Raw genomic sequence first — 25,052 nt, 5'->3', positions numbered from 1 at the left:
CTGATTCGGACAAGTAAACTTATTATCGGAATCAACAGCAATGCATTAAAAAAACTTGTGGATTATGTATTTTCTTTCCTGCTTGATCTCCCATGCGCGCTGGTTCGATTCAAATGGTGTGTTAATGTGTGTCATTCCAAGAGAATCGAAGGATCTTGGATGAAGTTGTGATATTGGCGCTCGCGAAAAAATAACACTGAAGAAAAGTTTCAAATTGAAATGGTCTGTTCAAATTTTCTTGCTGTAAATTGAACTTTTGATTGAATCTCATTTTTGATAGAGAAAATAACTTTTTCTCGTTTTGTGGGGGCCCGGGGCCCCCTGGGCCCCCTTGAATCCGGGTCTGTCTCAGATACTACACGACTTATTTGAACATAACTAGTGTCATGCAAACGAGTCATCTCTCAAACTTACAAATAACAAACTTCATAACAATTTGATATGCTGTTCAAAAGTTTTGGAAAGGAAAGAAATTCAAAGACTATTCGACACTATACCTGCTTTGATCAGTGTATATGGCCTCAACATGATTTATATGCGGTATCGGACTATTTGAACGTTCCCGGTATCGCTCGTGATTAAATTTAAATTGTTGGAAATCAAGAGTCATTTCTTTTTTTTCGCTATTTCTTAAGCACTAACATTACGTCAAATTTCATATTTTATACTTCAATTACAACATCAATATTTTAGAACCCAATGAGTGAATAAACCTTCATTGGATTTAAGCATTCATGTAAATCTATTTTTACAAATAATAAGTTTGAATGAGAAAGGCTGAGTCTGACCGCTAGGTGGATTAATTTAGGTTTATTCTAAGAACATGTCTTCGTAATGCGTACAATTTTACCCATTTCACTTTTATAAATTCACCCATTTTTTTGACAGCCGCATAAGACAGTGAAAAATACAGTACAGGTACAGTATTATACATTAATGGGTTTTCGACTCTTACCGTGTAGTCTTACACACTTAGATTTTATTGCCGAGAACTCAACAGCTGATAAATTCAGCAAAATGTTCTACAAGTTTTCGGCAGAATTCTCAAGAACTTCGGCAAACGAGCTGTCAATACTTGCTGATTCACGGTAGATCGATATATTTGCTGAATGTTCGCCGAAGTATATTGCTGACATTTGTTAAAAACTTCGCCGAGCTCGATCAGCTGTTGGGAAGTTTGCCGAGATAAATTAAGTGTGTAATGCTTTTTCAGGGGATGGCAAAATGCTGTCTCTTTCTATGTTGAATGAGTGAAGAGTCTTCCCGATTAAAGTGAAAAGTATATGGAACTTTTGCTGGGCGCCTGCCTCGGGGCTTTATTTTTATCCCCTTGTGCTCTCTGTTAGTTTACAATACCCGTCGCGTGATACAGTGGCGCAGATTACTTAAATATGTGTAGCTGAAGTTTTTGTCGCTCGGTTATAATGTCGATCTCTGACATAAGACCAGAGATACCAGATGTACAGATTTATTTACAAAATCCAAGTAATTGGAATGAATTTTATTATTTCATATATTTGCGTTTTATTTTGAGGATTATTTTGCTGATTTTTTCCCAGTTGTCTTTATATTGATGAAAGTTTGTTTAAGATTAGTGCAGAATTTTCGCTGATCAAATAAACTAGAATTTTTTCGATTTAACCAGATTCTGCTGTTTTTTTAAAACGTCTGGCATCTCTGCGGGTAAGACGTCAAAATCATGAACATCAAAACAAATAGTTGAATGACTCATTCGTGTTTTCTGTAAAAATATCGGTTTCTGCAAAATTGTGAAATTATTGTGTACTGGATTTTTGAATTCAAAGATGTCTTTAAACACTGCGCACGCTAATAATGGAGTGCTAATCCATGCAGGAGAAGGGTAATGAATTAAGCTAAACATATTATTATTATCTTTAAGAATGTAATCTTTGAAGAAAATTTTCTAAATTGCGTTTTAATTCAAGTTTATATTTCTATACTGCATACCGTAACGTGTTGTGTTTAACCCGCTATTTAATTTAATTGAACACTATGTTTATGTCAAATTTATCTCACTTTCGGATTGGGATTTTATGTCTAGTTCTGCGTTGTCAGTAAAAATGTAATTCTTAACTAGTACATAGGTGCTTGAAATTTGTTACCTTTCAAAGAAAAATGTTGTAGGATTCAAATTGATGTCAGTCGAAATATCTTCTGACGTTACTATTACATTTTAGCATTCTGATATTCTGCGACAAGGTGACAATCGAGTTCTCTGGACAGGACAGTTCGGTATTCAAGGGTACCAAACAAGGGCGCGTCTACCTTACCACGCATCGAATGATATTTAATAACAAACATGCGAGTGACGAAATGCAATCGTTCAGTTTCCCGTTCGTTACACTAAATGATGTAAGCTAATTGTGCAAAACGACATGGAGAATTGTTGAGTAGTCAAATTTCCCTCCATCTTTTATTGTGTTTGATTTTCTGAAACAGGTTCAATTAGAACAACCAGTTTTTGGAGCAAACTATATTAAAGGCAAAGTTCGAGCCCAGGAAAATGGGAATTGGACTGGAGAAGCAAAATTTAAGCTAGTCTTTAAGAATGGAGGGGCGATTGATTTTGGGCAGGTAATTACTGAAGTATATCTAATTTGACATCAACCGACCTACAACTTTTATTTGTAACAGGCCATGCTGAGAGCAGCCGCTATGGCTCAACGCAACGCTGGCACGGCACCTCCCCCACCGTACACACCACCAGGAGGTGGATGGTATGCTGCTCCTCCCCCGGCTTACACTCCGAACCCGTACAATTATGGATGGGTTCCATCAACGACCGTTTTCCCGGATCAGCCCGCCCCTAACTCGATCTATATGCATGATAGTCCACCGCCATATCCTGGCATAATTGCTAACAATCCACAACCGTATCCACAACAAGGCTATCCGCAACAGGGTTATCCGCAGCAAGGCTATCCACAACAGAATGGTTATCCTCAACCACCACAACAATTTGGCTATCCGGTGCAAAACGGAGCTCAAGGTTATGGTTTTGTTAATTTACCACCACCATCGGATAATCCAAGTGGAGCAGCGGGCTTTACCCAGCCACAGGCTCCTGCAAGTATGTTTCCACATTGATGTTCATGTTACTGTGTATGGTAATACGATTTTTTAATTACAGACTCGAAAGAAGCTGAGGCAGCTCAAAGTGCCTATTACGACCCAAATAGACCGCAAACCGCCTATGTACCATCACAAACATACTATGTAAGTCTGTTCGTTGAACTCATACCATAGAAGCGACAATGTTTTGTTTGTATATTTCAGGAACCTCCACCAAGCTACAGTTCATTGAACAAAAAGGAACAGTAACTGTGTACTATACGATATGTTTTGCAAATATCCAGCGCATTATGATTCTTTCTAAGTAACAAATCGAGAGTTGTTGAAATATCCTTCATTCCTGCACGCTTCTGGCAATAAAGTGTTGGGTAATATATAATCGCACTACTATAATTTTAAATAATGTCAAAATAAATAATGTCAAATGTTAGCAAGGCAGCGTTTGATTTTGCAAATTCCATGCTAGCGTCCACACATTTGATTTTAGTGATATACTTTATTTGGAAAAGTTTCTATGTATTTTATTGGGTTTCTTTTAAAATAGACGATTCAGTGATTAATCCCCCTAGCAGAAATATCAAGAATTTAGTTTTCTAGAACAATAGGATAAAAAGCCGTGACTTGATGGTAACTTTATCAGAGAAGTCAATTTCCTGTCTAGTATTAATAAGATAATAGTTTTACATGGAAAGTTCACTCAAATCATAAATTTCAACATACCTTTTTTCAAGATTTTCCACAAAGTTCTTAGCCATTCAGGTATATATATTTTTGCTGAACATTCTCTTACTCAAACACATAACACATCTCTTACTGATATTGTCAATTTTTTTTTCGTACGAGAGGTAAATACTCTAAAGTCATTTAACCCGTAAAGACCCGGGACGGAGCTTGTTTTTTGAAAATACTCGTTCTCAGCACTGGAGCGGCCGATTTGGGAAAACTTGGACTTTTATTCAAGGGGAATAGTTGCTCTAAGTTTTGGTAAAGGTGCCACCCCTCTGGACCCCTCCCCGTTTATGTGAGTCGCAAATATGTCTGTGTTTTTTTCTGATTTTTCAAACAGATTGAGCAAACACTGAGAATTTTACATACGTATCAATTGCTCCATGTATCAAATCATGTCAGGTGGATGAAATATGATATGTAAGAGTGAATTTTGGAGTTTCTAAATTATTTCAGTACAAAATCACAAAACTACGTATTTTCATAAAAATTCAAACAACAAAACCGTTCTTCAAATTTTAAGCTCTACATTTTTGCGGCAAGGTCTCCTGAATCCATACGTAATGAAATATTTATTTTAGCATGCAAACATTTTGAGAAAAACCAGTTTAAATTCACCAAAGTACGTATTTTCATGGAAACCTAATTTTCTCAGTTTCCCACGGTAGGTTTCAACTTAGCTCTTCAATTTTCAAGCTCTATATTTTTAGAGTAACGTCTTCTGTATCCAAAGATGCTGAAAGATTTATTCTAGCATACACAGATTTAGAGAAAATCAAGTTTTCATAAGAACTCGTACTTTAGTGAAATCAAACTCGTTTTTCTCTAAATCTGTGCATGCTAGAATAAATCTTTCAGCATCTTTGGATACAGAAGACGTTATTCTAAAAATATAGAGCTTGAAAATTGAAGAGCTAAGTTGAAACCTACCGTGGGAGACTGAGAAAAATAGGTTTCCATGAAAATACGTACTTTGGTGAATTTAAACTGGTTTTTCTCAAAATGTTTGCATGCTAAAATAAATATTTCATCACGTATGGATTCAGGAGACCATGCCGCAAAAATGTAGAGCTTAAAATTTGAAGAACGGTTTTGTTGTTTGAATTTTCATGAAGATACGTAGTTTTGTGATTTTGTACTGAAATAATTTAGAAACTCCAAAATTCACTCTTACATATCATATTTCATCCATCTGACATGATTTGATACATGGAGCAATTGATACGTATGTAAAATTCTCAGTATTTGCTCAATCTGTTTGAAAAATCAGAAAAAAACACAGACATATTTGCATCTCACAAAAACGGGGAGGGGTCCAGAGGGGTGGCACCTTTACCAAAACTTATAGCAACTATTCCCCTTGAATAAAAGTCCAAGTTTTCCCAAATCGGCTGTTCCAGTGCTGAGAACGAGCGTTTTCAAAAAACAAGTTCCGTCCCGGGTCTTCACGGGTTAATTTTCACATAGGCGCAACTAAGAAAATTTTAATGGGGGCTATTTTTCCTAACTTTTCATTGAAAAAATATCGATGAAATAACAATTGAAAAAATATCGAAATGCTTTTTTAATTAAATATTATGTAGCAAAGTATCGTAACAAAAAAAAAACAATACAGTAAAAAAGATCATTTCGATCGGGATTGAACCTCCGAACTAATGGATTGAAGCGTCAACGCCAACCTGTTCAGCAAAGCTGATTCAGTATTGAGTAGAGCTAGATATGATAATCTATTCTGCGTGCTGACCTTATTAAGCCCCGTTTTTAATCGCCGTATTACTGAGAAGCTTCTCTCCGCAGGTTGAGAAGAATGAATGGACCTGCATAGGGGCCGTTCCTAAACCACGTGGTAATGTTTCGATCACTTTTTATAGCCCCCGTACACCCCCGTGGTCATTCGTAGTCTTTTGGCCAAGCAAACCCCCATTTTTCAAGTGCCAAAATTTCACTTATTTATTATTGAACTTTCAGTACATTCTATATTTCTAAAATGCAAAAACTTCATTCTTGACAAACAATAAATTATAAGTCAGGAAAAAGGACCACGTGGTCATTTGTTAATCCCCCCACCACGGTGCGTGGTCTTTTGACAAACCCTCCCGTCCCTCTCTTTATCAGAGTCTATGTGTATATAGAGTCGCGCGAAGAGAAAATCTATCGTTTCGGCAACACAGTTTTTGTGCCGTTTGTTGCCAAGAACTATACAGTTCTGTTTTTCACCATGCATAAGCGAATATCATTTTTTGAAATTCTTCACAAGGTACACAGTTTTGAAAGATTACACCGGTAATGTTTTGTTAAATTTGAGTGAACCAGTGTACAGGGGTGGCATTGCGCAGCTCGATTCGAACGATTTTCGCTATTTTCGAGTAGGTCACATATTGCCAGTTATGCTCTAAGCCTAAAAGGAGCTGTCATTGTAATTTGTCCTGCGGTTCATCTAACCCGCAAAGTCGAAAAAAATACGAAAACCGAAACATAACGCCCCCCTGCGTTCATTTAGTTTTGTTCGAGTTGCTCGAAACGAAATGCGCAATGTCACCTGTTACGCAACGTATGCTATTGTCATTATTTGAAATCCATACTTGACTCAGAAACAGGCGAGTTGAATAAAGTTAAGACCAAACGAGAACGAAAGTGAAATGAAAAGGATATGAAAAAAGGAGATCTCGTTCGATCTTAACTTTCCGCGCTCCTTTTAGGTTCAAATAAACAGTGCAGGTTGATATACGCATGCGTGCGTCGTAGTAGAGAAAGAGAGATTGCGATGCAACTGCTTATCTATGCGTGGTGCATGGATCATCTATGCGTGAGGTAGATGCTTGAATTTTGGTGTTGTATGGAAATTCGGATTTCTCTGTGTTTAAGAAGTTTGTCATGTATGTTAACTCTAATCAGTACGTTTGAGATAAAAAGAGAAACAGAACTATATCACTATCTTTGTTCAGTGAATCAAGCTAGGGCTAAGAAGATATACAAGTATAGAAATTCCCTAGCTAGCTTTTATTATAGTATAAGTTACTTTGCCCCCTACAGAACATAATTTTAACCAAATTTTTACTATATAAGGTTTGAAATTGTTGAATAAAAATCAAGTCATATCTCAGTCTGAATTTTAATCTTGAACATTGAGGTTTACTTCACTGCCAGCTCGAGAGCGACCAGCAGATTGTTTGTACGATGCCACTCATTCAGCCAAGAATTATTCTAGCGGTGAGTTTTGAGTTGTGCAATATACTTGTTGGTTAGCCCAAAGGCCGGAACTTGAATATTTCTCTCTTCATAAGGCAAACCTCCAAAGGAGAAAAAACTTGAAAGTTCTTGTTTGTAAGATTTACAAGCTGAAGCAACGATTCACACAAGTCCGCGGAAAGAAAAACCCCGTCTTAGCGTTGGAAGATCTACGAAAGGGAGCTAGTGAACCGCGAGCAACAGTCACCCCAGGTTTAATGTTGGATTAAAATGTGTAAGTAAAACTTCGGAAAAACACAAATTCTTTATTACGCTCAATTACAACACTTTTCATCCACTCCTAACATTATCACCTTGTTTATTTACATTGCTCGATTGGTACCCTCGTTTGACACTGATTTGGTTCCTTTGGTTTCATCTTTGCGGGACTCTTATTATAAACATAGACTCTGCTCTTTATGACCACGTGGTTTAGGAACAGCCTCTATGTAGAATACCCCAACAAACAATTTGGTTGGATAACGGCTTGTTGAGCTGTAGTTCAGCCGAAATCCACTGAAGAATAGCTTATTAATTCGATAACTGCAAGACTTTTAACTGCAACGCTTTTTAACTGCAAGACCGATAACTGCAACAACTTATTATTATACTTATATATATATAGTATATTTATATCCTTATACTTGATATAACATACTGTTTACCTTGCAACTTCTTAAACGACGCAGTATAGAATCTCTTCTAAAGTCCTCCGATGGCAATTGTTGACAAATAATAAACAAAACAGATCGTAGAAGTAACGTGTGCGAACAAATCGACAGAGCAAACTTAAACGATGCTTGAAGTATTTTTTCACCCATTAATGGGTAAACAACCCTTTTTTTCTAAAAACCCCCCTCTAAATGACCCTTTTTTTCTAAAAACATATCTTTCTAATGCGTACAATTTTACCCATTTCACATTTTTAAATTTACCCATTTTTTTGACAGCCGCATATTACAGAAAAAAAATGGATACAACAATACCCATTAATGGATTTTCGACTCTTACCGTGTATGCCAGGTGTAAGAATTCGACATTTGATTCGCCCCTCGCCACGCTGTCACTGTCACTGTCGTCGCAGTGCACTGACAAAACTAGACAAAATGGCAGAGCGCAGACGTTGCTGAGACGCATACAGATCTTTGGTAGAGATCCAAATTCAGCCTAGAAAATTGTCGAATAGTTTTTAAAATAGTGCTATTGAACAATGAGTGGGCGGCCACATATTGAGTGATAAGCGGTGTTAGTGATACATATGCTGATTATGAACAGTGAAAATAAGTGAACACTCGAGCTTTGTGTAATTTCAGAAAGCTAAATACTTCCTATCTATGTGATTAGGCAAAGGTTATTCAATAACTTCTGGAGTATACCGTCGATGATGCGGTGGTAGCGGGGAAGGAATGGAAATTTTCTCGGCTGCTGGAAATTAGGGGTCCAAGGTAAGTTAGGTAATTGATTTTTTTTTAATTTGTAAAATGCAGTATGTTTTTGTTTCTGCTGAATCATTAAAAAAAGTCTCAAGTACATTGAGTTGAAGTGAATATTTTTTATGTGCATTGATTCAATTTATTGTGGAATGTAGAACTACTACGATAAGTAGGTATATTTTTGTTGTAATATTATGCTTGATTTAACCTAACGTGAGTTTATATTGAACATACTTTTTAACTTGTTTTAAAGTTTAATTACAATTTTATCATTTTTGTGATGTAGCCGTGTGATGAGAATTTTTACTTTTTATTTTGATGCTTGCTAAACAGTTTTGGATGTTCAGCTTGATATTAAATTTCAATATTCTTTGTATCGAACGTCATAAGACTATTATCTTGAAGTGGCATATTAAAAATTTTTTACCGCTAATTTCTATACCGCAAATCAGACTATAAGACACGAAAACATTTATTATAGTCTGTACTATTTTTACATTATTGCGAAGTCTAAAGTTGAGAATGTAAATGTTAATATCTTTTCGAAATACTGTTCAATAGCTCTGAGCTTTATTATTTGTACATCGCACGTGTGTGTCTCCTGTTCTTTAACGTTTTACCATTTGTTTGCCATTTGAATCAATGATGTGTGAATATTTGCGAATAAATGTCAATTTCTTTGCAAAACCGAAAATAAAATGACACTTCAATCTTGATGACGTCCACATTTCGTCCATTATAGACGAAGTCGAATTCTATGATGTTCATTGTGCATCCTTTCTCTACAGGCATTTTAATTTATGTTGTAGACTTAGGCTAATCAATACAGTATAACATAACGCTTCAGTCTTAAGACAGTGCAACATAACACTTTGGGTCAAAGCCTCAGCACTAAACAAATTACTCTGTTGAATGGTAGTTATTTAAAATTCCATGTCTTTGTTTAAGTATACAGTTTTTTAATGATTTAGATATTTATTTTACCGGAGGAGATGATGGAATTCGTTGAATAACTTTTACTGAGAATGATGCTGAGTATCGTCATCATTCAATAAACGTTTTCTAAAATTAACCATACTGTTTAACAGAATAAGGCACCAAATGTGTTTTCTCTGCGATAAAATTAGTCCAAAATAACTTTCAATAATTAAATTTCATTCATGTTGTATTTCCAGTTCAAAGAGGCAAAATGATTCGACAACATTTCGAGCAGCCGCCTCTGGACTATCAGCAGCAGCAACAACAGCAGCAGCATCAACAACAACTACAGCTTCAAGCAACTCAACAACAGCAGCAAATTTCTAAAATAGTCAGTAGTCCCCCGCCGACGATTATTGGCACACCCAACGGCACAACAATGTGTGTGGCAAAGCTTATTGTTGGGTTAGATCATGCCCCGATGGCTTTCAATGTACGCCAAAGAGTTATTGGCGATGGGGGCACGAATCTTAATTACATACGCTCTGAAACTGGAGCAATAGTCACACTTAGAGGTCGAGGGTCACTTACTATCGAGCCGCAAACTGGTCTGGAAGCTCCAGAACCCCTGCAGTTATGTATTGAACATCCCACGTGAGTCGTTTTTTTTGCTATGAACATAAGGTAAACCAATTAGAAAAGTTTTTTTTCTCCTTATTTTTCAGATTGGAAGGGTTTCAACAAGCGAAGCAGCTTGCTAAAAACTTAATCGAAACTCTGCAGGAAGAACTAACTTTGTTCCAAGAAAATATTGCCCCGAAGCAAAATTTTCAGTTACTCTCGCAGCCAGCGCTAGTCCAAACTACTCAGGTGCCTCAAATGGCACCAATGATCCGTGCTCAGCACATTACACAGCCAAATGGTATGATGCATCAACCTCCACCCCCGGTGATACAACAAGGGTTTGTGCAACACCCGCAAAGTCAGCCGCCACCACCCCAGATCATACAACAACCACCAACAATAATCCAGTCGCATGTGCCGGTGCAAATACACCAGCAACCTAGCAACGTCGTTATTTCACAAATTCAAACTGCTCCGCAGTTGACTAACGTGAATAATCCACCTCCAGGGACGCAAATACGACCGTCTATAATGCAGATCAAGAACACAATGCCTCCTCATCTTTCGCAACCTCCACCCAGTATGCAAATCTCACAGCCAGCGGAGGCACCACAGCAAATTCTAGTAAATCAAGCCCCGCCCTATCAGGTACAGTACATTCAGCAAAATCCTCCGATTCAAACTAGCAGCGGACCACATCCTGCGGGCCAGGTAACGATTCAGCACGTCATTCAACCGCAACCACAGCCAATTCAAGGAATTATGCAAACCACACTCCCTCCGCCACAGTTTGACCAATTTCAGCGGCCACCGCAAGGACAACAGATAATAACCGTGCAAGGGAGCACATCATTCATGGTTCCCCCTCCCAATATCGTACATCAAACAATGGCTCCCCAACCACCAAACCAAATAATCGTTCAGTCGCAACCAATGATTACCCATCCGCCTCCAAATTCAATGCATCAGGAGTTGATACAGTCAGGAATGCAACCTCCGATGGGACCGCCTCCAATGGCGCAGGTTCCGATGGTAGTCAACGGAACAGACGATAAGAAGCCAGGGGAAATGCATTTGAAGCCCGATCAAATAAAGCTCGAGGAAGGTCCACCTCCGGGTACCATCATTCAGCAAATTACGAAACAAAGTGTGATTCCTGTTTCTTCGATGCAAAGCATTTCATTGAGTCAGCCCCCGCCCCCTATTATGTCTGTTCCACCGCCGACTGTGCAGCATATCGTTGGAAATACGATTATTACATCGCAACCGAATCATTCCATCAGTCATGCTATTCCGCAGCAAATCTACAATCAAATACCGGTTTCGATTCAATCTTTTCAATCGCCTCCACAACAAATTCACGTGAACGGTGGAACACATTTTGTTGTCAATACCCCCCAACCATGGCCCCCCAATGGAGCTGGACCACCGCCCCAAATTCAGCAAGTTCCGGTCAGTTCAGTGCAAAATATTCAGTTTGCCCCACAGCCGATGCGTAATCCGAATGAGATTCAATTTATTAGCACACCTGCAATCATAAGCGCAGCTGAATATCGACCCCCGCAGCAGCACATAATTACGACTAGCTCTTTTAATCCCCAAATGCAGCCACCTCAAGGTAAAACATATTTTTCTTGTAAATTAGTGAGTTTTTGCAGACGATTTTTTCTTAGGAGTGCAAGTGATTCATACGGTTCCTCCACCGCACCAGCAAATAATAACAAGCATACCTAATGCTCAGCCACAAATCATCGAAGCACCTCCCCATTCAGTGCCCCCGCCACACCCTGGGGCGACACATCAAATCATTACAACACCAGTTCCCCCGCCACCTGCACCGTTCACTACGGTGCAATATACGACGACACACCATGATCCGAAGGTAACGTGTTTGGTATATTATGATTTAACTATACATATTTACATTGATATTTTTACCGCTTCTAGCAATCTATGGAAATGCAGCAGCACCAGCAAATAGTAATGCGTCCGGGACAGAAGCGCAAACATCCCGAAGATGATTCGCACAAAAACATCCCTCCCAAGATGGGCATGGGGTAAGTAGGACTTCGATATGAAGTCGTCAATGTTTTGTGACAGTTGTTATATAGTGCATGTCTGGGCAGTCCTAACCCTGCGATGAGCAGAATAAGCTCATTTCGGATTGCACCGATTTCTCAGAGCTTATTCAAATGGCTCTCTCAAGTGTAAACGCGGTTTCGTTGCATTATCAATGCTGTTAAAAATATTTTCGGATCAATTAATGCACGATATGAATAAGGTTGAAAACGCAAACGCAGTTAAAAGCTCTACGAATTGTTAGTCGATCAGTATAAAAATCCTTCGTTCACTTTGCTTGTATTAGACTAATTCCTACCAAAAATCTCAATCAATGATAAGCACGTTTGTGATCGAGATCTATTTATCGGATAGAGACGGCAACATTATTCCGTCTCTTTATTATAATGTTAACTTTATCATGAAACATTTCATTTGTTACGTTTGAATACTAAACCTATTTCTTTCCAGGTGACAAGATATTTGGCATTCTCAAGCAAAACGGCAATTTCTTTGGTGTTTGCTGTACTTTGTTATTCTTTTTAGGTTTTCAGAAAAAGGATCTTGGTAGTGTTGTTTACTAGGAGTAGAAAACATTCCCACTAAAGATTGAGCTCTTCTTCAATTGTTGTTCTTACCCTAACAAAGCAGATAATAATTGTTTTTGTTCGTCATATCAAAACTGCTGCTGATAGAATTACAATCAATGTTACTCTCTTTTTCCTATTCTATCGTCTCATGGGACATTAACCATGGTGGATGGGCATGACAGTATTTGATTTGGCATTAATTCGGATTCTTGTTTTTGTTGGCATTGAATCGGATTCTTGTTATTTTTCTTGGCAGCCAAAAAAGAAATAATCAATTTAACATCAATTTCATATTAATCGTCATAAAAGATTATACATAAAGTTTAACTAATCAAGTTGAACGGTTAAGTTTTTAAATCAATTTGAAAAGCAAGTCTCTTCGTTGGAACCCAACTGTTTCAGGACATAAATTTCACTGTTTGAGCAGAAGCTCATAAAATACCTACCCTAGAGGCGACGTCCTTTATCTGGTTCTTTGATGAAAATAATTTTGGCCATGACCATCACACTGTTGACCTGCCTCGTTCCATAACCGTACTGTATCAGCATATGCATATAATAGAGATGGCTGTGTTTGGAATCTTTTGAAAGTGTCGGGTACGGGTCGGGTTCGGGTTTGGAGAAAAAAAATTTCGGGTTCGGGTTTGAAAATTTCAGGTTTAGGTCGGGTTTGGGTATGAAAACTTGAAACCCGACTTTAAAATCTATGAAATCTCGGGTTCGGGTCGGGTTCGGGTTCCACAATTTCGGGTTCGGGTTTCATAGAAATGAAATTTAAGTCGGGTTCGGGTTTAAACGAATAAAAAAAGTTCGCGTTCGGGTCGGGCTCGGGTTTGAAAAACATCAAACCCGACCATCTCTTGTATATAACTGATAGCACTCGTTTTTAATGTGCCTGCGTCATATTCCATCGTTCAATACATCGTCATGTATTAAATACAGTCATTACACTTAACCCTTTCTTTACCACAAGGTTTTTACTCAAACAAAAATCGAAAAATAGGTTTTTAGCGAAAGCGCTTGAACAAACCCTTCTTATTTTATCCCAAGTTATAGTTTGAACGAAAAAAAAAAAAATCCAAAATGGTGCTGTAGAGCACCACTGGGTCTTACGAGTCACATTTTACAAACAATACAAAATCAACAACTAACTTCATTTTGTCTAGATATCTTATAAAAAGTTAATAAAACTGAACGGAATAATATTTTATATTATGTATAATATGCTGTAAAGCAATTACGGTCTCTTAAAAGGCATAACGGCCTTCCACATTTCGAGCAACAGAAATATGTGAAATGGTTACGAGAATCACAATGGTAACAACGTGATCGCTCGTCACATGCTACAGGCCAGTGAGCAACACCATCTAATCTGGAGTTCAACTCGGGAGCTTTCAGCGGAAGTCGAGATTTTTTTACAGGCATCTGTTGCTGGGATCGACCTCTACGCTTTACTATTTGTTTTCCACGCTGAATGAGCCAGTTTGCAATTTCTATACGAAAGTCCAGCAACGTAATTCTGGTTTCATCAAGTCGCGTATCGTGACGTCGGTATTGTATTAGAGGCATCGATGTGCTATTTCAGTCACTCTTTAGAAAACAGCACTTTGAACGATAATTTTAAATTTTCAAACGTGTTGAGAACAACTTCATTTTTGTTGTTATTCGCCCAGTGCACAGTGGTACAGAACGACAATTTAGGCGGAAATGGAGTTTTCGATACATTTTTGTGATTTTAGAGCCATACTTTATATGGCGAAGTTGCTTATTATAATTTGGTCTACATTTAAACTGAGGTGAAAATTAGGGTGGTCCTAGAACCAACGAAATAAACCAACTAAAATTTTTATTTGTGGAAAAATAAAATTTTATTTTCAGTAAAGTTGTAGATCACTTGGTTTTAAGCAGCTTTGATGAAGACTACTTTCTTGTAGCTCTTAAATTGACTGTGACTGAATTAGAGCAATTTTGCCTAGGGTGGCTCTTAAAAAACGAGAGATACAAATTTTTTTATTGCAAAGTTATCTTTAATTTATTCACTTTCAGCTTTACCGAAGCATATGTACATCAGTTTAATCAAATAAAAAACTAGGCTGTAAAAACCTTACTTTTTCGACTGAAAATGATCATATTCAAACTTATTTCATTCGATTTTAAGAAATAACTTATCTCCAATTTTTTATGATAAAGTACTAAAGTTGCTCTTTCAAATGAAACCAGAAGATATTTTTTTCATCTGCCCCATTCAGAGATATCAACAGTTGAAAAGTGCGTATTTAAAAAATTAAAAGCTTAATAGCTTTTCACCCATAAAAGATATCGTTGAAGTATAGCCACCAAAAGTTGCGTCTTTTAAAGCTCTAAAAGTCGTCTGAACATAATTTTACTGAGAAAATTGAATTAAACAAAGTAGAGCGAAAAAAGCGCTTTTTAAGAGCCACCCTAGGCAAAATTGCTCTAATTCAGTCAATTTAAGAGCTACAAGAAAGTAGTCTTTAACAAAGCTGCTTAAAATCAAGTGATCTACAACTTTACTGAAAATAAAATTTTGTTTTTCCACAAATAAAAATTTTAGTTGGCTTATTTCGTTGGTTCTAGGACCACCCTAATTTTCACCTCAGTTTAAATGTAGACCAAATTATAATAAGCAACTTCGCCATATAAAGTATGGCTCTAAAATCACAAAAATGTATCGAAAACTCCATTTCCGCCTAAATTGTCGTTCTGTGCCACTGTGCAGTGGTGCTCTGGTGCACCAAGGTTTGAGCATTCATAAAACTTGATTAAAATGAGAAAAATGGCTACAATTTGTTTTAAGGAGTGTTGTGACACCTAATTAATAAGAAAATATTTTTTGCACGAATCAACAATAGAATGGTGATAGCTCATGAACAATAGAAAATATTGAATTATTTTTCGAAGAAAATAACGGTACTTTTTCAAATGTTTGATACTCTAATAAATTATTGACTGTACATTTTGGGATATTTTTTTGCCGGAACATAAGTAAGGTGCGCATGAATATATTTTCGAAATTTGAGCGAGATTGCTAAATAATTCGCAACGATACACACATCCAAACTTGTGGTGCTCTAGAGTAACCATGGTAAAGAGAGGGTTAAAAACTTCAAGCACTTTTCGCTCAGTTTCCTGTAGCGTTCGAGATTGATGTCTGGAAGGGCCACAGGAATGATCAGCGCTCTGTATAGCGCTAGTTTTGCACGAATTTGCAAACAACGGGACTTCAGTTTGTTAAGTAGTCTGTGGAAGACCCTACTGGCAACTGCAACTCGTTGTCACATGTAACGAGCGTATCAAACATATGAATTCTTGACCCGCTTCAAATAGTAGAATATCTGTTTGTTTGTTTGGGAATTAGCTGTCACTTAATTTGAACCAAGAGAAAAGAGCGTTTTTGAAGTAGAATCCTTCTCAGGAAGTTCTGCTACATAGGGATGTGAAATGAAAATCTAAAATCGAGAAAATTGAAAAATATGTCCAATTTCAAATGCTAATAAATCGGTTAGTTTTCGATGGATTTCCTTCGTTCTTGCAGCAATAGATTGGAAAATCTTCTAAGATTCTTTCCAAAAGAAGATAATTATAATTTTATTATCCACACTATTGTACTCTTAAAAATAGTCAAGCCTTGTCAAAACGAAAAATTCTCTGATTGGTCGTTATATGATTGCTTCCCAAGCACGGTCGACAGAATCATATACCTTTCAATTCAAAACATGCTTTTTGGCATATATAAGAGCCTGTTTCAGCCGAAGCCGCTAATAGTTCTAGACAGCGACAACAGCAGTCTTCCTCCCTTAGCAGCAGCACTAGCAGTGCAGTGGATACAAGCGATGGCGGAAAGCGGCCACAGCTGTGGCGTAGCAATGGATAGCGCGCTAGTTGCAGCGGATCTCAGCGTCGATAGCGGCTGATGCAGTGAGATACTTTAGTGAAATGCAGTCTCTGTGCGATAGTGGGCACTAGTAAAGGCGTTTAATGAAAAGTTGACTCATTTTGACAACACATGAACCGTTTAGTTTTGAGTGTTAAATCAGCTTTTCACTGTTTATTTTATCACAAGGAATATTTTATTCACACTGTCAGTGATAACGCAAAGATGTGATAGGCATCTTATCCGATACTGGAATGAACAAGAAATTTTCCTTTTCAGGATGAAAAAAACTTGATTTAAGAGTTAATATTTTCTAAAGAGTTAATTCACATTTTTAAATTTGTAAAAGTTATGAATTTTACTTTATCTCCGTGTCTCAGAACGTACTGAATTATCTTTTCGGTCAGTCATGAACACGACAGCCGAAACTTTCATTATGAGCATGAGCATGATTGACCGCCCACGACAGCCGAAACTTTCATTATCTGCAGGAAAATCAATTTTTCGCATAATCAAAATTTAAAAATAAGCCCCAATCTTGACAAGCAACTTACTATATAATTGAAAATGGTCAATCCTTGTTGAAGCGCAAAATTCGATTGATCTGATTAGTCAACGTTTATTTACTAGAAAAAATGACTGACACGCAAGCAGCCGGGTTAAGGTAAAAGTATTCTTCTTCAACCTTGCGGTCGTGGCTTTGCACACAACCCTCCTGTTTTGTAAAAAGTATTGTTATAACTGAACGGAATCGCGTTGCTTAAAAAAATTTTCATTGCAAACAGTTTTTGTATCCATTGTCGTTTTACAAAATGTTTTGGTTTATTTTTACGTAAAATAATAAATTATAAACATCGAACTTTTTAATAGTTAGAAAAGAGATACATTATTTTGAATTTTGAACGTAGTAGCTCACCTCATACGTTTCCGGTATAATCTCTATTTGTTTACAGTTTCGCCCTTATCACGAAGTATTCCCGATATATAAACTCAAAACTCTGAAGAGACTTTTATGCAACGGAAAATTAAAAAAAAACGCAGACTCGAAAAATTTGTGTTTTACAGACAAATTTGCACATTCAGTATTCCTGATGTTAATAAAAACTTCGTTTGAGTCATGCATGCGTTACAGCAAGAAGATTGCTACACGCTATCAAAAAACGACGCATGTCCGTGTTCTCTGTTTTGAGTGTAGTATTCGTTTCTTCATCCCAGGTTGCTACCATCGATTAAATTGCAATCTTTGTATACAGGCTAAATGAGACCACCAACCTGTCCTCCGACATTTCTTTATCCGCCCAGATCCTCAAATGAGCCCAGTGGATCCCATTGTGCAGCTGCAAACGCGTCACTTTTTGGCGTTCGGCTGAAGCTTCGTCTTTCCTAGCGGTCTTATCGTTCATCAGCCCGCTGATAGTTTATTTATCTCCATCTTTGTTGATGGTTCCACACAGGCTTGCATTTTTCTACGGATTTGTCGCACATCCTTTTGCGATTATTACGGTATGTGTAAAGTTTTTCGGAACTCGTGAAGCAGTTACGTATTTTTTGCTGGTTCGACTCAACGATGGGATATACTGTAGAGTAACGCAAGCGTCAGTTGTAGTCAATACTATCGAAGGTGACTTTGATAACATCATTGAAATTTTACAGCTTCTTTGTGATCCAATATATTAAGGAATATTAACACGCTGGTCTAGAGTTACGATGCTGGCCTAACAAGCACATCTGTTCAACTGAAGAACCAAAAACGAGACAAAATCTCTTTATTTTAAGTATCGACATTTACCGGTGGAGAGAACGCATTTTACACTCGAAATTTCATTACGCTTATATTCCATTCATTAAACAAAAGGACTGTATGAGCTCTCGCCGCTTTTTCATCGAGAGAATCCTTTGTTCCCCCCGGTACTGGTATAGCGAAGGTGCCTTTTCATGATAAACGTACAATACCACCCGCATACGTGCAACAGTTTTTTTGTAGATATATTTTTAATGAATTTCATTGTTGCTCAAGTTGAAAACTGAATATCTTGACTAACGACAATCATTTTTTTACATTGTACCTAATGTCGTAAGCAGTGCTGGCACAGCGCGTCTGATATGCATTTCTAGCAATGTTAGGTATAAAAAACGGTACGAGAAAAAAATATTGTCGCTGATCGAGAAATTCGGTTTCCAAGTCCAACGAAAATATTCAAGTAAATCAACTAACAGGTTAGAATAGTTTTAACAGTCGTGAGGTGTACGATCCAAGAAAATTTGTCAGACAATGTTTGAATGGTTGAAAGATTTTTAGTTTAATTTGTTTTATTGACGTTGATTGTGAATTGTTACTGAATTTCCACTTTAAAGATCTCTTGAATGCGATCCTGTCTCAACTTGATTTTGATAGATTCAACTATTCAAGATCACCTTTTTGCCTGGTCATGAAAGCAAAAAAAAAATAGTTTTTTGGTGCATGTTCAAACTATTGGAGCGAACTGTTCGAACGATGCACTGTAAAATCAATGTAGGATGGAACAGCAAAAAATAAATGCGAAAGCTTGGGCACCGATTTGCTGCAGGGTTTGGTTCGAAGTTGCATATCTGTTCAGTGCTAACAAGCCAGTCGTCGTAGGTTCGAGTCTCGGCTCAGGAGAGACTGTTATAGCGAATTTCTTTATTCCCCCAGCTCACCTCGTTTTGACCAGGAAGCGCACTAACTGCTGTCAAAACCCTTCTCTATTCGCTCGATTATGACCCAGTTTTGACCTGGCGTGCTGCCCGAAGCGCACTGTAAAATTTGTCAGCTTCAACCCACCACCGCACGTGCTTAGTTCGTAAACAATTATCTGGCATCTCTTTTTTACTTGCTTCGTAAATGGCGATGTCGTTATTTTATTGCTCGGCAGATTTGCCCTGACGCAGTTGAATAAAGAAATTCGGTATTAATGTCAATGGGATCGTAGCGCTAGCCCCGCAATTGTCCTGTACAGTTACAGTTGGCTGCGAAGTCTGTGTATAATAAAACAGAAGGTCGAGCTCCGAATCGGAATGTAGCACCAAGGCTTTGCTTTATTAACACGAGAGGTACCGCGCAAGGGGTCATCCATAGTATGTGCCGAAAAACACATCAGAATCAATGACATTATTACCCAGCGAAACCGGTCGTACAGCTTCTCGAAGGCTGCAGTAGAAAGCAGGACGATGCGATGTACAAATGTTCGGACAAATTTGAAAAAAGAAGGTATCAATGGGGTCATGAGGCTCATTGCAGCTATTCAATTTTACCTTAATCAAGGCTCGAAGAGTAAATTGTTACTGTTATTGATTTTACTAATTTTTTTAATCCTGCAGTATATCGGAATCTTAAACAAATATTTGTATCTTTTTAAATAACATAGAATTTCGAATCCATTTTCAAAGGTGCAACCTCAGTCAGTTCCGCATCGGGTGCAGGAACTCTAGTCGACGCCACTGCGGTGCAATTTTTAATACAATAAAATGCTACATATCTGTCGACCAACATGGCCTCCAGCCTGGCCGATCAGTAACAACAAATCTGCTGAATTTCACGTCGGAATGCATCACCATCCTAGAAAAGAAAGCGCAAATTGACGTGATCCAAACGGTTTCGAAGGCAGCGTTTGATAAAATTCACCATAAAATACTTCTGAACAAGCTGTGTCGTTCTTCGCAAGTAACGTCTTAGTTAGAATTATATTTACCGGAGCTTGGATTGTGCGTCAACATTGACGGTTTTGTATCTAGACCGTTTCCAAACAAATCGAGAGTGTCCGAAGGTAGTACCCTCGGCCCGCTACTGTTCATTATATTCTTTAACGATGTGTCCGATCTAAAAGTTAACTTGGATTCTGGAATGAATTTTGACTTACACCGAGCAGCAATAATTTCTGAGGTGACTCAGCAGTTAGGTTAGAACCATTACTGCTGGAAGTTATTGTACTGTGCCCTCGTACATTTAATTCTAGAGAATGCGAGAATGGAACGACGTAGGAAACTGCAACAAACTTTGTTCGTGGCGAAAATGTTGTACGGTGAAGTTGATGTTGGGCTGCTCAAAAGGTTGAACTTTCGCATACCGAATAGGACTCTTCGAAACGCATCGTTTCAGACAACTTTCCATTCGATTATGTTTGGTCAAAATAAACCGATTTCAGCATGTATTTGAGCGTTTACGGCTGTGGAAAAACGTAAATAGGATAAGATCTGTGATACTTTAGAATAATTTTATTCATTAAGCTTTTATTTGTCGGATGATTTACACCAAATACAAATACATCAGAGATTCCAATTCCAAATCTAGCGCGGTAGAAGGCGATTTCCGGTTTCCTCTGTTGGTTCGTCTGCTATGGAAGTCTCGATCGAATGAGCGAGTGTTGCAGCAAAACCCATACAAAAACATATTTGAAATCCAAATCCAATCCAATGCCAAAAACTCAAGAATCTGATGAGAAATGACTGAAATGTAAGCGTTTTAATCCTGATCACTTTTTCCATAGTTGCATAGGATGAGGGAGTTTCCCAGCTCAATAATTTCCCTCAACAGTCCCAGAAAGCAGTTTTTTCTTAACTTTTGTTTGTGCTAACCCTAGATTTCAACGTTTTATACATCGTTCAGGTATTTGACATAAAAAAAACATTACGATATCGACAATTCAAGTCGAAAAAGTATAACTTTGACTGCCTCCAGGTACCACCTCCTAGAGCCCGATTGAGCTGTAATTTTGTATGAGGACCTTTTTCGAGTAGAATAAACTTTCAATAATAATTTTGATATTTATTGAAGTTCAACTTAATAATTAGAATTCTCAACATAATGATGATTAGTACTTTCGAGGACGTGTTTTTAAGCAACCAATGCAAATCGTCAAATCGTCGGCAATTTACGGAGAATTTGTCTGCTTATAGGGAATTTAGTAGTGTTTTTTTTTCATTATTTACTACTACTAACATAACGATAACTGATCATAAACCTACTATAACTATACTACTATAACTATAATTGATCATAAACCACCAGATTCGCGATCTGGAAAGTGTTACTTTGAATTATGTTTGTAAACAGAAACAAATATGATTTGAGATATTTAATAACAGTGAAATGTGTTCGACAATATCTGTTTGTCATGTTGAAAATTTTTCTTTCTTTCTACTAAAACATTGCTTTATAAGGCTCAAGTCAGTTAGAATCTTGAATTATTGCATATTTCGCAGTAGCGCTCCTAGTGGCAGCATATGAAAATTTTTCTTTCTTTCTACTAAAACATTGCTTTATAAGGCTCAAGTCAGTTAGAATCTTGAATTATTGCATATTTCGCAGTAGCGCTCCTAGTGGCAGCATATGGAATATTTTACCCACCAGTTTTCTTGAAAAGGATGCCTTCTTCAGAAGCAAAAATAGAAATACGAAAAAAGTATTATTCGAAAAAATACGTTGCAAGGAAACTCACGATCAGAAGCTGAATTTGAAGTTGACTATTAGAACCAGCCTCGAATTCCTGAATATGATATAAGCCCAAAAACACAAATCCAATCTAAAAAGAACCTGCAAAACGCATTTGTCTGTTTATTAGGGATTATAAAAATCATGTAAAGTTTTGGCCAGAATGGCCATACAGTAGCAATGCTCAGGATGCTGCGGGATGCGCTCAGATTGACGAACGGTGTGTTTAAACTATGATGGAGTGTAGCCGAGCAAAAGTGCGTGAATTAATTGAAACTGAAAAGAAGAAGATTTCTCTCGATATTATTTCAGAAAGCACAATCTTATTTTTAATTTGAAACACTTTCGGTGTAGAACTGATTTATTAATACCGAGTTCTTACTAATTCATGCTTCAGTAGTACGAATTGTTGCATTGAATGCGGAGCTAGTAAAAAAAAATTAAGTGTTGTACGAAAAGTTTGATAGAGTAGCAGTAATGAATAATTTAGATTTGTTCTAAAATATTCTAATTGATTTTTAATACTTATTACTGTACTGAGCTGTGTTGATTCGAAAGCCTGTTTTTACGTAGGAGTAATCGATTTGTGATAGGTTCTATAAATCTTTCAGCAATTTTTTGGGAGGGATGTAGATAGGTTCCAATGATTATCGGTTTCACATATCAGCCATGTTTATATTACAACCAAGGTGTTGCACACCCGATCTACTTCAAATCTATTGTATCGATTCAGTACTATTTGTGACTTAACTTTAAAAATCGTAAGTAATTACTAGGGTTTCAGACGGAGCAATGTTGCCTTTTCTAAGCCGACTGTTTATTTCTCATTATATAAATTATATCCTCTCTATATAAATACGAATAACACTTAAGTTTAAGACTAAACATTCATGAAAATTCAAATAGGATGAATCTGAACAGCGGCTCGGTGACGGCGAAAAGCACGATGTCTGCATCGTCGACGGCAACGGTTACGACGTCGTCGACGTCCGGCGGTCTAATAACATCGCAAATTTCTTCAAGCCCTACAGGTACCGTATTTAGTGTCAAACATGCTAAATTGATTGTTACATAAATGCACACTATATGACGATGAGTCGCGGAGTGTCTGGTTCTGCATATTTACTCTACCCCTGGCACAATTACTGGATGGAACGGATCAACGGTTGCCACACTTGCGAAGCTGTTTTCTTGACATTAAATGCTAGTTTGTAAGGGTTTTCCTATTTCCAGGTTGCTGATGGAACAAACGATTTAGCTACATCGAATGCGGAGTCTTGTTTCATGTTTTTTTTTTTTCGAAGAAATACCACACACGTTCATTAGTAATGTGCATAAATGCCGTGTCAGGAAGCTCAAAATTTTATTGCCATTTTAAATACTATTCAAATTGCCCAGGAATGCAAGATATGCAAACACCTGTACGCACATTTGGGACCCTCTGATTATCTCAGTTTATGTGAAGTTTTTATTATATTGCCTAATTTCTTAGAATTATACTAAAACATACAATATTCTAAGGTAATAGAAAGTCCACATCTGGTGTACTCACAAATCTCTGTATATTTGGCACGTCAGTAGTCGCTTTCGTCGCTTTTATTTCTATATATATTTATTTTCAATTAGCAAACCCGAAATTTTCAATTTTAGCTTAAGTTTCTAGTAGAAATATTACATTAGGTAAAAACCATTGTTAGCTTGAACAATATTAAAAACACGTCATTTGTGGCACAACACATTAATGATTGTACTGTGTGGTTGCAAAGTTCCTCAAACCTATATGAATCATATTTCTTCCAAAATGTTCAATCTCTATGTGCCATTAACACCGCTTCAATGTTAGGACCTCGTTCTCATAAAGAGATCTAAAAAAACTTATTTCATCTAAGGCAAATTTTAGTTGAAATTTTCAACATGCTCTTCATTCAGCTTATTTCCCCGCTTTAGGACACGCCAAGAAGATCAACCGGGCAGCGATGAATTTATTGCATCGATTTATATACATTACTGTTTAGTCAGTTTATTGGCTATCGATGTCATGTTAGTTAGTGTAATGCTAATTTGTTTTGTGTGTTCTCTTCCTCTCCTGGCACCTTTTTGCGGTGTATCATAGATGAGTTGCAAAATCCGGAAAATGTTGGACCTAAGTCGGGAAACGAGCTGCAGTCCGACGGCGAGCAAAGCGTCGAAAACTTTGGCGCTATCGGCGTCGGCAGCAGCAACAACAATATCAACAGCAACAACAGCACTCATCATAGTGGACCGAAACAGCCGCAGCAACAGTCGACTGGAGGAAACAATAGACCACGGGGATCGTACCGCGGCAATCAACCATATTACGTGAACAATAGTGGTAACGGACGAAACAATAACAACGGCAGTTATCAGCTGAACAGTTACCACAGAAATTTCGAACCTACGTCGCAGCCCCCACCACCGCCAAAGTGTCGGTGGTAGATATTATTTGCTTCCATTTCTTGGAACTGTATATGAAGCTTGGATAAGAGATCCTTTCTTGTGTTGACGATGATTTTTATATCTGTGAAATACATTAGCGAGTTAAAAGGCTAGTTCTTGTGCCGATCATTATAGGAAACATTTGAATCGTATCTCTATCCTGTACTGTAGAATAATGTTTGAAACAAACAAACAATTCTGGCAAGTTAGAATGTGTTATTTAAAAATAGATATTATTTTGCTGATAATTTATAGTCTTTCCTTTAAGTGAAACATATCACGGAAATATTGTAAAGCCTACCAACGAGTAAATAAGATTAAGTTCTATAAGACCAATTTGATGACTTGTAGAGCAAGATCTAACACTATTAAGGTGAAACGGGACGTGGTCGCGATCAACTCGAATTTTGCAACCTAATTTTTTCTTGATTTATGAAGACTACGTACATGAAACTTTGATCAATTGTTTTCACAACTGTTGCATGCCTGAAGTAGCAATTTGAGTGCTGTTTATTTAGTGGAAGCCGAATTTTTTACGATCAAAATACAAAAGTAAAAAGAACTCTAACCTCAAAATTGTA

The 25,052-nt window shown here is 37.4% G+C and overlaps 2 protein-coding genes across 5 annotated transcripts; both read left to right on the top strand.

The window, feature by feature from the left end:
- The first annotated feature begins 1,680 nt into the window (after positions 1-1,680).
- On the top strand, positions 1,681-3,523 carry LOC129721831 (WW domain-binding protein 2). The gene is made up of 6 exons (XM_055674871.1): positions 1,681-1,861; positions 2,199-2,373; positions 2,461-2,595; positions 2,656-3,091; positions 3,152-3,237; positions 3,298-3,523. Exons 1-6 carry the CDS (start codon positions 1,806-1,808, stop codon positions 3,340-3,342), a joined length of 933 nt encoding a protein of 310 aa, XP_055530846.1. The 5' UTR covers positions 1,681-1,805; the 3' UTR covers positions 3,343-3,523.
- Positions 3,524-8,125: 4,602 nt separating this feature from the next.
- LOC129725571 (uncharacterized) lies at positions 8,126-24,719 on the top strand. Of its 4 annotated transcripts, none has more exons than XM_055681565.1 (7): positions 8,126-8,501; positions 9,656-10,052; positions 10,124-11,640; positions 11,696-11,904; positions 11,970-12,079; positions 22,921-23,045; positions 24,128-24,719. In XM_055681565.1, exons 2-7 carry the CDS (start codon positions 9,670-9,672, stop codon positions 24,469-24,471), a joined length of 2,688 nt encoding a protein of 895 aa, XP_055537540.1. In that variant the 5' UTR covers positions 8,126-8,501; positions 9,656-9,669; the 3' UTR covers positions 24,472-24,719. The 4 variants fall into 4 exon arrangements, with proteins under 4 accessions (XP_055537540.1, XP_055537543.1, XP_055537539.1 ...); XM_055681564.1 differs by having other exon boundaries at positions 8,127-8,492; XM_055681566.1 differs by lacking the exon at positions 8,126-8,501 and adding an exon at positions 8,510-8,649.
- Positions 24,720-25,052: the final 333 nt, after the last annotated feature.

This window comes from Wyeomyia smithii, chromosome 2 (assembly GCF_029784165.1).
Source record: "Wyeomyia smithii strain HCP4-BCI-WySm-NY-G18 chromosome 2, ASM2978416v1, whole genome shotgun sequence".
In the NCBI taxonomy this organism is placed as follows: Eukaryota; Metazoa; Arthropoda; class Insecta; order Diptera; family Culicidae; genus Wyeomyia; species Wyeomyia smithii.
Note: the sequence above shows the minus strand (reverse complement) of the source record. Positions and strands in the feature narration are given on the sequence as shown.